This window comes from Hyperolius riggenbachi, chromosome 10 (assembly GCF_040937935.1).
Source record: "Hyperolius riggenbachi isolate aHypRig1 chromosome 10, aHypRig1.pri, whole genome shotgun sequence".
In the NCBI taxonomy this organism is placed as follows: Eukaryota; Metazoa; Chordata; class Amphibia; order Anura; family Hyperoliidae; genus Hyperolius; species Hyperolius riggenbachi.
In genome coordinates this window covers 237,519,747-237,535,571 of record NC_090655.1, presented here as the reverse complement: position 1 = coordinate 237,535,571, position 15,825 = coordinate 237,519,747, and the positions used below count along the sequence as shown (strand labels likewise).

Here is a 15,825-nt window from a genome sequence, read left to right as displayed (position 1 = left end):
GTGTAGGTAGTATAGTTCTCCCCAGTATAGCTAGTACAGTTGCCCCCAGTGTAGGTAGTATAGTTGCCCCAGTGTAGATAGTATAGTTTCCCCCAGTGTAGGTAGTTTAGTTGCCTTCAGTGTAGGTAGTATGATTGTCCCCAGTGTAGGTAGTATAGTTGCCCCCAGTGAAGCTACTTTCTTTGCTCCAGGAGGGGGAAGCAGCGCTAGAAGGAGGGGCAGCGGGGACATCGTCGGGCAAGGGGGCCAGAACACCCCCTACCTCACCTGGGTCCCCTCCTTCAGCCTCTCTCCCCCTCCATGTAGTAACTGCAAGCAGGCGCAGCGGGCAGATAATTACTCACCTGACTTCCGCCGTTCCAAGCACTTAAGTGCAGCGTCACGTCGTCTCAACTCTCCGCCTTCAATGCCGCTCACTGTGCTTCCGCTAATCAGGATGCACAGTGGGCGGCATTGAAAGCGGAGGTTTGTGACGACGTGACGCTGCGGTCCAGCGCTTGGAACGCGGAAGTCAGGTTATTATCTACCCGCCGCCCACTGTGCCTGCTTGCAGTTACTATATGGAGGGGAAAAGGCAGAAGGAGGGGAGGGGGTTGTGGCCCCCTCCCCACCGCTGTCCCCGCTGCCCCTCGTTCTAGCGGTGCTTCCCCTCCTGCTCTGCTTCTGTGGGGGTCGTGGCGACACCCCCCCTAGCTGTCAGTCACCCGGTGACTACGCCCCCTCCCCCCCCCCCACCCCGTGCTCTATCGTAGGAACGACCCTGCATTTTGCATCTACTTTTTGGAATTTTTTCAAAAAGTTATTTTAGAAAGAAGATTAAAGATGATCTCCTAGGAGAAAACTTGAATTGAATTGAATAAAAGCCAAGAGCTCAAAGGAAACTTTTTCTGACAAAAGGAACCCACAGAACCACCAGTTCTGTTGTGTTTTTACTGTTTTCTTTGTCCTGGGCTGATGTGCCACCAAATTGTACTCCCGTGGCTGGGAGCGTCCTACACATACACAGTGCAGCACAACTGAGGAATTCACAGGCGCTGAACAATGGAGCGGCCCTGGAGGATGGCAAGGGAGCCCATGGCCTACGGGGCAGGAAAAAGTAAGTATAAATGCTAGTCTTTATAACTGTGTGGATGATATTGGAATTTTGTTAATTGGGTGTTTTATACTGTGTTCCCTTGTGGATAAATTACCTCTCACTCACGTCATTTAAAGTAAACCTGGAGTGAGAGGGATATTGAGGCAGCCATATTTATTTCATTGTAAACAATACCAGTTACTGGAAAGTCCTGCTGCGTTTTCTGGCATCAGCAGTGTCGTTCAACATCCCCCTCCCCCCCCCAAAAAAAGTAAAAAAAAATGATATGGTGCCTTTGTGCTCTAGGTAAACCCCCAGTAAAGAGAGCTAGAGGTTCCCCCCAAGTGTAGGTAGCCTGACGTAGCACCCAGTATACTGGGTAGCAAGAAGGACCCCCAGTATAGATTAATCCCCCCTCCCCCGCTTCCCCAGTATAGGTAGACCCCATCCTCCGATTAGGTAGCTGGGTAGTCCCACAGTACAGGTCGCCAGATTATCTGCATCTGGAGGCTCAGTAGGTAATCTTGCCCACCATGGGCATTCCTCTCCAATTCACTTACAGTAAAGTGCAAGGAGTTCTTGTTCTGAAAGGCAACAATGTAACGATGCCTGCAGTGCCTGAATTCTCCGCAAGATGGCGATCACATTTACCAAGAGGAGCGTCCACAGGAAGAGATGGCAGACGGGCAGTCAAGTTCAGAGCTGTAGGAAGTAGAGAGAAGACATTACTGAAGTGGGCAGCAGAGGAGGTAATGATAGCTGTATCTTTTGTTATATTTATATTATATTTGCAAGCAGTAGCACAGCCCTTAGCCCCTCCACCACCAGCAGCTGCTGCTATGTATGTGGCGGGAGGGACGTGTAATATAAGTGGTCGGGTGACATGCTGGGACTTGCTTGCAGTACATGTCGTGATTGGAGGGGTATGCTGGTTCTTGTAGTGCATATAGATAGTGGGAGGTGCTGGGTGTTATAGTGCACAATGTAGGATGCAGATTGTGCAGTATATAGTATATATGGCTATAGGGGTATGCTGGTATTTGTAGTGCATGTGGCTACAGCAATGTGCTGGGACTTTTAGTTTATGTCGTTGGCTATTGTGCTAGGAGTTGCTGTACGTATCACTGGAGGGACATACATGTCACCAAATATATAGATTGCATTAAAGGAACAATTAAAATAAATAAGAGGGATATGGAGGCTGCCATAATTATTTACTTTTAATCAATACTAGTTGCCTGGCAGGCCTGCTGATCTTTCGTGCATCAGTAGTGTCTGAATCCCATACTTGAAACAAGGATGCATCAAATCCAGTCAAACATTTGATCTGCATGCTTGTTCAGGGGCTATGTGAGACTATATAAGTATTAGAGGCAGATGATCAGCAAGGCAATTTGTATTTTTTTTCTTTTAAAAATTAAGTTTATTGATGCACTTAAGAAAGATAATGATATAAACTTTCAAGTTCCAATATGAACATAATACAGTCATCAACTGTAAAACAATCATGAATAAGATAAACTGGAAACCATTGTACTAGAGTTTTGGTAATACAGGGGGGTATGGGGAAGGGGAGAGTAGGTAGGAAAGAAGGGACCGGGGGGGGGGGGGGGGGGGGGCAGAGGCGTAGCTAGGGCTTTCAACGCCCGGGGACAAAGACTATTAAAGCGCCCCCTAAGGTGAAGGCTGCGCCGCACCAAAAAGGGGCGTGACCATATAATAAATGTGGGCGTGGTTATGGGTGGAGCCAAATGTACAGGAAGTTAGCAGGCTCACGCTCACCCACCCTCCCTCAGTATGTACCTTCCAGCATGTTCCAAGACAAATTCAGCAATCATGAGTCCCCCCCCCCCCCCCCCAACAAATCATGAGGCCCCCAACAAGACAAATTCAGTAACCATGAGGCCCCCAACAAGACAAATTCAGTAACCATGAGGCCCCCAACAAGACAAATTCAGCAGCCATGAAGCACATAAATAGACAGCATTTCACATAAATAGGCAGAATTCCCCCTTAATATGGTAGACACCTCTCACCTGGCAGCAGTTCCCCAAAATACACTCAATCCGACAGCAGTGGTTCCCCAAAAATAGGTAGCCCCAGGTCTATAGGTGTCCCCAGAATAGGTGGCCAGCAGTATAGATGTCCCCAGAATAGGTGGCCAGCAGTATAGATGTCCCCAGAACAGGTAGCCAGAGGTAGAGATATCCACAGAACAGGTAGCCAGGGGTATATGTGACCAGTATATGTAGCCAGGGGTATATGTGCCCAGTATATGTAGCCAGGGGTATATGTGCCCAGTATATGTAGCCAGGGGTATATGTGCCCAGTATATGTAGCCAGGGGTATATGTGCCCAGTATATGTAGCCAGAGGTATATGTGCCCAGTATATGAAGGCAGGGGGTATATGTGCCCAGTATATGTAGGCAGGGGGTATATGTCCCTAGTATATATAGTCAGGGATATATGTGCCCAGTATATGTAGCCAGGGGTATATGTGCCCAGTATATGTAGTCAGGGATATATGTGCCCAGTATATGTAGTCAGGGATATATGTGCCCAGTATATGTAGTCAGGGGTATATGTCCCCAGTATATGTAGCCAGGGGTATATGTGCCCAGTATATGTAGTCAGGGGGTATATGTGCCCAGTATATGTAGTCAGGGAGTATATGTGCCCGGTATATGTAGTAAGGGGGTATATGTGCCCAGTATATGTAGGCAGGGTGTATATGTCCCCAGTATATGTAGCCAGGGGTATATGTGCCCAGTATATGTAGCCAGGGGTATATGTGCCCAGTATATGTAGCCAGGGGTATATGTGCCCAGTATATGTAGCCAGGGGTATATGTGCCCAGTATATGTAGCCAGGGGTATATGTGCCCAGTATATGTAGCCAGGGGTATATGTAGCCAGGGGTATATGTGCCCAGTATATGTAGCCAGGGGTATATGTGCCCAGTATATGTAGCCAGGGGTATATGTGCCCAGTATATGTAGCCAGGGGTATATGTGCCCAGTATATGTAGCCAGGGATATATGTGCCCAGTATATGTAGCCAGGGATATATGTCCCCAGTATATGTAGCCAGGGGTATATGTGCCCAGTATATGTAGTCAGGGGGTATATGTGCCCAGTATATGTAGTCAGGGAGTATATGTGCCCGGTATATGTAGTAATGGGGTATATGTCCCCAGTATATGTAGCCAGGGGTAAATGTGCCTAGTATATGTAGCCAGAGGTATATGTGCCCAGTATATGAAGGCAGGGGGTATATGTCCCCAGTATATGTAGGCAGGGGGTATATGTCCCCAGTATATGTAGCCAGGGGTATATGTCCCCAGTATATGTAGGCAGGGGGTATATGTCCCTAGTATATGTAGCCAGGGGTATATGTGCCCAGTATATGTAGCCAGAGGTATATGTGCCCAGTATATGTAGGCAGGGGGTATATGTCCCCAGTATATGTAGGCAGGGGGTATATGTCCCCAGTATATGTAGCCAGGGGTATATGTCCCCAGTATATGTAGGCAGGGGGTATATGTGGCCAGTATATGTAGTCAGGGGGTATATGCGCCCAGTATATGTAGTCAGGGGGTATATGCGCCCAGTATATGTAGTCAGGGGGTATATGTGCCCAGTATATGTAGGCAGGGGGTATATATGTGCGCAGTATATGTAGGCAGGGGGTATATATGCACCCAGTATATGTAATCAGGGGGTATATGCGCCCAGTATATGTAGTCAGGGGGTATATATGCGCCCAGTATATGTAGGCAGGGGGTATATATGTGCCCAGTATATGTAGGCAGGGGGTATATATGCGCCCAGTATATGAAGTTAGGGGGTATATGTGCCCAGTATATGTAGGCAGGGGGTATATGTCCCCAGTATATGTAGGCAGGTTTGCCCCTAGCAGGAGGGGAGCAGCGCAGTGGAGGGAGAGCTGTGAGCAGCGGTGGAGAAGGGGGGCCATCTCCCCCCTCCTTCTCTCACCTTAGGGGGCTCTCCCTCCCGCACTCTCCCCTCCACAACTAATGTCCGGGTGGCTGGCAGCGGCGGGCGGGACTTACCTGCGTCTCGTCGCAGCGCCGGATGGATCTGCCGCTACTCTGGTCTAGTCCAGACCAGAGCAGCGGCTGCAGGACCCGAACTTCCGGCGCTGGAGCGAGACAGAGGTAAGTCCCGCCCGCTGCGCCAGCCACCCGGACATTAGTTGTGGAGGGGAGAGTGAGGGAGGAAAAAAAAAACCCTGCAGCTCAGCTGGGCGCCCTCGGGGACCCAGCGCCCTGGGGCACCTGTCCTACCCCGACCCCCTCTAGCTCCGCGTCTGGGGGGGGGGGGGGGGGGGGGGGAGGCTAGGAGAGGATTACGGTTAGGATGGAAGGGAAAGGAAGGTCAGGGGAGTGAGTGAGAAGGGGTAATTAGACTAGGATGCACAGCAATATATGTCCAATGGAATTGCTACAGATAATGACTTAAAACCAAGTTTATCTTGATTGAGCACAACTGAGCTTAAACTTATCTTATTTCTGTGAAAGAAGGGGGGAGCAAATAGTGTTAAGTAAGTAATATCAATGTCAATGGGAAACATTAAATATAGCAAAATGGCAATGAAGAGGTAGGCCCCTGTAGATAGAAGGCTAGAGGAGGGAATTTAATCATGCAAAAACCTCTGAAGGGCCTCTGAGTCTCAGACCTCCGACCACACCGCCCATCTAGATGTGAATTTGCGAGGACTGGATTGGGCTGACGTAGAGAAGTTCATCCATTCTCATAATATGGTTCATATATGAGATACGTTAGGGCAGATCTGGGGGATCATCCTGCCGCCAGTTTTAGCAATTAAACCCCTGGCTGCAATCAGTATATGGATTTTTTGGCATTGGATATCGAACCAGGGAGAATGGAAAGGAGAGCGACCTCTGGGGAGCAGGACAAAGGCCTGAAATAGAGAATATTATGAAGTTCAAAAACCTTTTCCCAAAAGGCCTTGAGTTTACTACACGACCATCATATGTGGAAGAAGAAGTCTCCCAGTTCCAACCCACACCTCCAACATCTATCCGAAGCGTCGGGCTGAAATCTAGAGAGTCAGGCTGGATCACTATACCATCTAGTAATGAGTTTGTAGTTCCTCTCTTGGCAATTTGTATTGTTTAAAAGTAAATAAATATGGCCGCTTCCATATCCCTCTTTTTTTCAGACGTACTTTAAGCCAATAACTGTGGAACAGGGCTGTGTGAATGTTAGTGAGGTTTGGGGATTGGGAACTAATCAGGTAAAAAAAAGGCGCAGAAGCCCTTACGGAAGAATGGGCGCCGCCATAGGTGCCTATGATAAAAGCCGTGATTATCAGCAAAAAAGAGAAATTTGGGCACATGGTGGCGGCCATTATCAGGCACCTGCCAGTGTTGAAATTTACAGTTTTGGCAGCAACTCGCAGCTTTTACTTTACAGCTAAGATGTTAAATTTGGGCGCTAGGGGTCCCTCAATTAGCAGCAAGCATTGCAAATATACACACCTGGAGGCACCCAGTAGAATCGCGGTTGCTAGGGGTTTCTTGTGCTGCAATGCCCCTCCCATTCCATGTGCAGCCCCTTTCTTTCATGAACAGCTATACTGAGCATCAGTTTCCCTTTTTCATGTATTGCTCTCCATTTTCACCCTCCTCTTTCATATGTAGTTATCTCTCCTTTAAGACCACATGCCCCTCGGCCTGCAGACACCCAAAGCCTGGGCCTTTATGGCCCTTGCAGAAATCCAGCCCTGATCATGTGTTCAGCTTTCAAAGAAAGGAAAAAAACACAATAGAGAGCCCCCAATAGTGTATTATTGATGATAAAGGAATGCCAAGGTAGCAGCAAATAGAAATATACTCACAAGTATGGGTTGCCGGGTTAGGCAACCACTTAAAGCACTTCTGGGGATATTAGGTCCATCCCCACTCAGGCTAAAAAGTCGCTCTCTGTAGAAGGAAAGAAGGGGCAACACCCCTCCACCAGGCAAATAACAATAATTGCAGTGGAAACAGAGGCGCCAGCAGAGTAAAATTTGATCATAAGTAAAAACAGATAAAAGTTGGGGGGCAAAGATGGACTTACCTCCCCAAAACCAAACACAACCACTATGTATGGTTTAAACAAGATATAATTCGTACTCCAGAACAAATGCAACGCGTTTCTCAGGTCTCTCGCCCGCATCCTCAGGCAATAATACAGATAAGAGTAACTCAGAAGTTGTGTAGCCAAGTACTTGGCTACACAACTTCTGAGGAGCCTGTTTAACCTCTCAGCTGTGTCAGCAAAGAAATTTGGCATTCACAGCAGCCTCAGCAGAGCAGCTAATTTGTAAACACAGCATGGTAACCCTTTGTCTGCTGCCATAAAAGCAGGAAGTAGACACAGCAGATTTATTGCAGGAATTCTGTGGGCTACAACAAATGTTTTTCTGTAAAGGTTATTATGCTCTTATCTTATCTTTTAGAACAGATTGGAAGTTCTGAGTTCAAGTCCGCTGTAAGGGACCAATATACCGAACGATTCTCACGCCGATATACAGCAGATTTGATCTCTGTGATTGAATCTGCTGTGAAATCGTTGCGCAAACTGTGACAGAATGATCGATTTCCGTCCGAAATCAATTTGTTTCCATCAAGCCGTCTGTGCGGAAGATTTTTCTCGATCGCCGGCGGGTCGGGAGTACGTCGATAGCGGCGTTCGAATTCCCGACGACCAACGCAATACAGCGGCAATACATTACCTGATCCAGCCGGCGCATATCCCCACTGTCACCTCTGCTCCGTCTCCGCGCTGGGCTCTGAGTCCAGCAGGCTTCACTTCTTCCTGTCCCGGCAGGAAGTTTAAACAGTAGATCGCCCTCTACTGTTTAAACTTCCCTCGGACAAAAAGAAGTGAACCCAGCGGGGAAACGCGCCGGCGGAGCAGGTAATGTATGTGGGGGGAGGGGGGGGGGGGGCAGCGGCAGCACCACCACCACAGATTGTGATCGGTTTCATGCTGAAATCGATTCACAATCTGTTTGCAGTAAAGGCAGCCATACGATCCCTCTCTGATCAGATTCGATCAGAGAGGGATCTATCTGTTGGTGTATCTGATGGCAAATCTACCAGTGTATGGCCACCTTTAAGCTGGTTTCACACTGAAAACTGGCATTAGCAATGTGGTGCATCACGCACACCACATCGCACTGCCAAAAACAGGCCTTCAGGCTGCACCACGTTAGTACACGGTGTTCCCTGTCTGGCATTCGGCCAAGCAGGAAGTAATGTGTGCTTGCTGTCACTTCCTGCTTCGGGTATGCGACGCTGCGACGCAAACTTCTTTAAAGAAGCCTGCGTTGCCATAGACTGACATGAATTCCGGGCTGACGCAGATTGCCGCAGGAGCTGCGCGGTAACGTAGGTATGCGCTAGCGTTAAATCGGGCACTTCCGGCGCAGCGTACCGCAACGTGGGAAGTGTGAACTTCCCCATAGGCTTTTATTAGGTTGCGGTAGCAGTGCGGCAACCTGCCGCACCACACCAGTGTGAACGGGCCCTTAAAAGGAAATAAATGTCAGCCTCTATATCGCTTTCACTTCAGGTGTGCTTTAAATCAGTTTTTCAATCCCATCTATGTTTGAATAATAACATTTCGAAAAAAGTACTTTAATAATAAGAGGGGATTAAATTATTTAGTATTTTATAACAAGTTAACCCATTCCTTGTATTGGGTCTCACTGTATCAAATTCTCTGCTTTTCAGGACCATCATCTGGAAAGACAGAAGGATCAGAATGGAAACACAGAGACAGAAGACCAGAAGATTTTAAGGGAAAGAGAAAAAGAGGAGGTTGGGATGGAGGTGAAGTTGTATATAGGACACAAGAAGGCCGCGATGGAGAATCAGCCGCCCCTCAAATCACCGGGTAAGAGGAGACTTTCATTTCTTGTAGAGGAGAGAGCAGTACGGAGGGTCCACCTAGATCCTCCATATGATAAACACATAGGGACAATGTAATCAGTCAGTGTGTGTATTTCCTACAGATATATCCAGTAACAGAAACCCACCAGACATATGTACAGGTCCTCTTTACTCCCAGAATTGTCCACAGGAAGGTCACACCATCCCCCACCATTATCAGGTAGGTGGAACTGGGGGGGGGGGGGGCTACAGCTTCAGACCATATGATAGGTATATTGTTTTTTGTGTTGAAAATGCTATTTTCCCCTTTACCGTTGTCTGTTTTTAGCCTGCGGAACTAGGATGCTTGAGAGCTGAGGGAGAGACCTATGAGAAGAGTGATCAGCAGTCTACGGAGGAAGGGGAAATGATAACCATTATAATTAAAGAGGAAGAGGAGGAGATTCGTGTGAGTTACGACCACCAGTCTATGGAAGAGGAGGAAATGATGAGGACCATCATAGAAGAAGAAGTCGAGGGGAGTGATCACCAGCCCATGGGGGAGGGGGAGACGATGCCAATTACAATTAAAGAGGAAGATGCAGAGTCTTATCTGAGTTATGATCAGCAGTCTACAGAGGAGGGGGACATGATGAGGACAAGTGCAGAGAAAAACTTCACACATTGGGGTAAATTTCTCTCTCTCGCTTTTTTTTTTCCAATCTTTCGTCACAAATGATATTTATGTGGGTAGGGGGGCTTCTGAAAACTGTTTTGATGTTATTTGCTGGTCTTTGGTAAGCGCTAAACTCAAATCGCACATGTTAAAGTGAGTCTGAAGCGTAATTAAAATTAGAAAAAGAGATACTCGCCTAAGGAGAGGGAAGGCTCTGAGTCCTATGGAGCCTTCTTGTTCCTCCTATGGTGCCCTTGTTCCTCTCACGGTATTTATGTTACAGAGCTGGTTCCCCCATCCAAATGCCCCGCTGTGGGAGGCTTTGGAAGTCTTTGGGAGCCCGGGTGCTCTCGATGACGGGCAATTCCATACTGCGCATGTGCGAGTGCATGAGAAGGCGTGCTTATGCATGCGCAGTATTGAGCGGCCCGACTTCAGGAGCATCAAAGTACCAAAAAATGAGGAGATACTGTACACCATATGAAAGGCCCATCTCCATTCCTCAGTATAACATCATAGTACCAACAAATGAGGAGGAGATACTGTACACCATATGAAAGGCCCATCTCCATTCATCAGTATAACATCATAGCACCAACAAATGAGGAGGAGATGCAGTACACCATATGAAAGGCCCATCTCCATTTCTCAGTATAACATCATAGTACCAACACATGAGGAGGAGATACTGTACACCATATGAAAGGCCCATCTCCATTCCTCAGTATAACATCATAGCACCAACAAATGAGGAGGATATACTGTACACCATATGAAAGGCCCACCTCCATTCCTCTGTATAACATCATAGCACCAACAAATGAGGAGGGGATACTGTACACCATATGAAAGGCACATCTCCATTCCTCAGTATAACATCATAGTACCAACACATGAGGAGGAGATACTGTACACCATATGAGAGGCCCAACTCCATCCCTCAGTATAACATCATAGCACCAACAAATGGGGTGGAGATACTGTACACCATATGAAAGCCCATCTCCATTCCTCAGTATAACATCATAGTACCAACAAATGAGGAGGAGATACTGTACACCATATGAAAGGTCCATCTCCATTCCTCAGTATAACATCATAGTACCAACGCACATAACTCCTGACTGCAGAAATGTAACAGTAACATTTTCCTTCCAGCAGGGGGTCATGAAGTCAGGAGCCGTTGGATGGAATATCTTGCATCTCATCCGGATTATGATGCAGAAGAAAATGGCTTCACACAATATTCTCCAATAGTAAACCCATTTACTGGGAATAGTGATGAGGAATTACAAGCTTTCTCCTTAGATATCCCTGTGCCACACCACAGAGCCGAAACAGTAACAGATCCATGCAGTCTGGAAGAATCGTATACATCACATAATGCCGCACGTAAAGAATGTCAGAGATTGGCACATTCTGAATGCAACAAATCTGAAGCTTCTTTGGCTCTGCACCAGAAGACGCCATCACACAAGCTGCAGTTTGCATGTTCAGAGTGTGAGAAAAGTTTCTGTTACAAAGGATCTCTTTATAGACACCAGAAAACTCACACGGGCGAGCTGCGTTTTTGCTGTGCAGAGTGTGGGAAATATTTTACACAAAAAGTATCCCTTCTTAATCACCACAGAGTTCACACTGGTGAGCGTCCTTTTTCCTGTCCAGAGTGTGGGAAACGGTTCATGCAAAAAGGAGATCTTTGTAGACATCTGAAAAATCACACAGCGGAGCGCCCTTATTCTTGTTCAGAGTGTGGGAAAACATTCATTGTGAGAAGAAACCTTCAGATGCATCAGAGAATTCACACAGGCGAGCGTCCTTTTTCCTGTTTAGAGTGTGGGAGTTGTTTCAGTCAGAAAGTGGCCCTTCTTAGGCACCAGAGAAGTCACACGGGCGAGCGTCCTTATATATGTTTAGAGTGTGGGAAATGTTACATTCAGAAAGGAGACCTTCTTAGACATCAGAAAAAATCACATGTTGGAGTCTGTTGATGAACTGAGTGTGGGAAATGTTTCACTCTTTCTTGCACACCAGAGAATTCATACAGGTGAGCGCCCCTCATTGTTCAGAGTGTGGGAAATGTTTCATCCAAAAAAGGAAATGTAGAACCAGAAGCACCAGATGAGTAACATTGTGGGATTTCTTAGGGTAGATTGTTTTACATTTAGATTCATTTTACCATACAGCTGAGGAGTTCTTAAAGAGCAGCCTGTGGAAAAGTGATGATTTCAGTTGTAGGTGGAGTCTGGTGGGTGGTGGTCTTTGCTTTTAACATTTATTGGAGAATCCTGTTCTACCTCCTGGCTCTCTTCCTGCTCAGACTGCACTGTTCAAGTGATAATAGACATGTTAAAGTGGAACTCCGCTTTTGTGATTCACACACCCCTGCTGCAATATTTAGCCAGTAGGGTGGCACCAATGTTCATATATCTCTGCATCCTGCTGTATTTGCTGTATGGTTCCAGCCTGCTCATGGGACTGCAGTGGTGAGGCTATTGAAGGACCCTCTGGGATCACAGTGAGGCTTGATATCAGTGGCATAATTGAGGAGCTTGGGGCCCCAGTGCGAGTTTTACATAAAGCTTCAAGCATTATTGATTTGGTGCTCCAAAACCTACCAAGGACAGCGAGGTGTAATCAGAGTAAGATAACAGTTTAAGGATTACTACTATTCAATTCACATATAGAGGTGTTCATTACCAACATAGCACCAATAAAAAAGCTAATAAGGTGTGTGAAGATGGGCTTTTAGTGGGCCCCCCTGGCACAGGGACCCTGGTGCGGTCGCAGTATCCCCTACTGTTACGCCACAGCTTGATATGACCCAGACTGCAGATTTCTCAGAGGAAACCTAAAAGGGCAACTGAAGTGAGAAGAATATGGAGGCTGCCATATTTATTTCCCTTTAAACAATAACAGTTGCCTGGCAGCCTAGCTGATTTGATTAGGCTTGACTAATGGTGCCCGTAGACCTGACGATTATCGGCATATTTGACAAAGAGACACACGTATCTCTAATCGAATCTGATTAGAGATAAATTTGTCTCTTGTCAAAGCTGCCCATATACTGCAGGCCGATTTCCCGTCCGATTGCAGCATGAAATCTTCAGGTAATTGGCTGAGCCTGCCGTGCAGGGCCGGCCCACCCATGAGGCGGGGTGAAACTTTTGCCTCAGGCGGCACTTCTGGGGGGGCGGCACCCGCCCGTCCGTGGGTGTGGGGGGCCGCCCGAGCTGGAGGGGATAGCGGGCAGGAAGGAGGTATTGGGCCTAGCGGCGGGGAGGGAAGTCGGACCCCCCCCCTCCCTCGCCTGGGTCCCCCGTCCTCCGCTCCCCTCCAGCTTTAAAAAGTTCCGTGCTGGCTGCAGCTATGTGTAAGAGGCAACGGGCGGGGATCACTCACCTCTTCCTCGTTCCAGCGTGCGCTCCACTGACGTCACTTCCTGCGGCATAGAAGGAAGTGACGTCAGTGGAACGCAGGCTGGCCTGGAACGAGGCGATTTCTTTGAAGATTGCCTCAGACGGCAAAAAGTCTAGGGCCGGGCCTGCTGCCGTGTCCGCCCCGCTGCTGCCCGCCTAATGTATAAATGTGCCCCCCCCCCCCCATGTGTGCATTTACACTTTACCTGTCCTGTAGCAGCCTTCCGCGCAGTGTCCGTCCATGCCAGATAACAGCCACATATATGCTAGCGGCGCATAGCGTCTGACGTCAGACACTATGCGCAGCTAGAGTGTATGCGGAACCCGGCGAGATGGACGAAATCCACATGATGGCTGACACTGGACAGGTAATGTATAAATGCACACATGGGGGGAAGGGGGCACATTTATACATTGCAGCAGCGGGGGTTTCGTTGTTTGTTCCAGAATCGGCCGCACACCCGCCTAACCAACTTCGGCCTGACATCTTGCAGCATGCGCAATGGACCATGTGATTGTTGGCTTTGTCGGTCGGGCATGCAGTTGGCAGCATCCGATTTTCATCCAATTCAATTATAATAATCGAATTGGATGGTCGATCAGCCGCTCAGTGGCCTGATGTATGACCACCTTTAGGCTTCACGTGTACATCATTTGCTGGACCACTAGAGTTTGGGTACCAGAGAATATCAGTTGACTCCTAGATAAATATTGCACAGAGATAAATACAACATTTATTCCATGGACTTGGCCGGGAGGAATCAAATCTGCCTTTATACTTTGTATGATGTTGGGGATCTACATTATGCTTGCTTCCATGAACCAATTCTATAACCGATCTAGGTAATTTAATACTGGAGTCCTAAATTTGAATTACATTTCATTCAATGTATAAGTTGCGGAAAGCCAAGCTTTTCAGAGCATTGATCTGGCAGCTAAAATGATAGAACAATATCATTTCTATAGCGCTTTTCTCCTATAGCACTCAAAGTGCTTAGGCTCTCTCAGATTCAGTAATTGGTAGTAGGATGAAGTATCCACACAACAAAAGTTATATTTCTGCTAATGCCAAACTGAACAGGTGGGTTTTCAGTTTGGCTTTAAATACGTCCAGAGATGGAGCTGTCCTGATCTGCTGAGGAGTTCCATAATTTAGAAGCAGCATGACAGAAGGCTCTGGGTCCAAACGTTTTTGAGATGGACTCTGGGAATGACTAGATTATTAGAACCAGTGGATCTGAGATTTCAGGGATTGCTACACAGCTGCAACATTTCTTTCATGTATCCAGTGCCCAGATTGTGTAGTGATGTCAGTAGGCTGATCTTGAATAGGATTCTCCATTTTATATGAAGCCAGTGAAGGAAGTTCAGGACTGGTTTTATTGAGGCAGTGACGGGGTTGGTTAGTTAACAATCTGGCAGCAGTATTCAGCATCAGCTGTAGGCGGCACAAGTCCTTTTTTGGAAGGCCAATGTAGAGAGCATTACAGTAGTCCAGTGGGGGATGTAATGAAGGCATGGACTAAGGTTGGCAGATCTCCCAAGGGGGGCTTGATTTTGGCAATGTTCTTCAGGTGAAAATAGTATGATTTTACCACTGCAGAGATGTGAGATTTGAAGTTTAAATCCCCATCAGTTAGAACTCCTAGGCTACGCACACGCAAGCTCCGAGCTGTGTAGATCCGTGCCTCCTATTCCCAGTGGTGAAGACTGCAAGTGAAGTTGTTTTGTTGTCATGCTCTGCCCTCCGATCAGAAGGACTTCAGTTTTATTTACAATGACAAATAAAGGGATGGAGTGATCTGTTCATTTTATCTAAGCCTATCATAAATAGAGATAGTTGGGTAGTCATTTTAAAGTGAACCCGAGGTGAAAATAAACTGATGAGATCAACAATTTTATTTATCCTCCAACTCCTAAAAATTACTTTTTTTGATATCACATGGTTTTATTTTATATTTAAACATTTACTAAGTAGAATTAATGTTTTGTTGCCTCTAATCAGTGACAGTCTGGCAGTATTAACAGTCCTAAAATGAACATACGTGAACTATTGACCTTTTGCAATCTCTTTCTGCTCTCAGAAGTTGTATTCAGCCAGGATTACTTTTATGGCAGTAATTTGCTTATCAGTGATGTCTACTATATTCTCGACAAGCTACTGACAAGACAGAAGCTGTCACTTCCATGCCTAAAAAGTAACTCTTTCAGGCAACAAAATAAAACAAGTAAAACAGCCTGGTTATTAATATGTTTTGCTCATCATGTCACATGTCGCCTCAGGTACACTTTAAGTCTAGCTGACATATATTGTGATACCAGGTACCCTTTCTGACCAGAAAATCGCTTCTCTTGAACACTCCCATAACATATGTAAAAGAGTTCCAATTGTACAATTACAGTTCCAGGCCCCATTTCATCTTATTCCTTTTCTGGGACTGGAGAACTGACAGCAGTGGTGCGTCTGTTGGGCATTCCAAACCTTCTAGCACACTCTCCAGCCTAATGTGTTCGTCTTGTGCACTTTTAAGCCCAATTTAGAAGCAGAATCATTTATTTTGCAGAGTACAAAGGAGTTGTACCCGGAATTTGTTTTGGCTCATACAAGTTCTGGAAGGAGGAAAGGGGGGGGGGGGGGGGGGGGGGGAGATGATGAGAGTAAGGTGGGGAAATGTCTGAAAGCTAAGAGCCGAGGCTGCCATACTACGGTACCACCAGTCACACTTGGCAATCATCTGTCATCCCTAAGGAG

General features: G+C 46.9%; 1 protein-coding gene across 1 annotated transcript; it reads left to right on the top strand.

The window, feature by feature from the left end:
* The first annotated feature begins 1,680 nt into the window (after window positions 1-1,680).
* Window positions 1,681-15,690, top strand: LOC137536965 (uncharacterized). The gene is made up of 5 exons (XM_068259130.1): window positions 1,681-1,824; window positions 8,841-9,003; window positions 9,122-9,219; window positions 9,328-9,667; window positions 10,813-15,690. Exons 1-5 carry the CDS (start codon window positions 1,681-1,683, stop codon window positions 11,643-11,645), a joined length of 1,578 nt encoding a protein of 525 aa, XP_068115231.1. The 3' UTR covers window positions 11,646-15,690.
* Window positions 15,691-15,825: the final 135 nt, after the last annotated feature.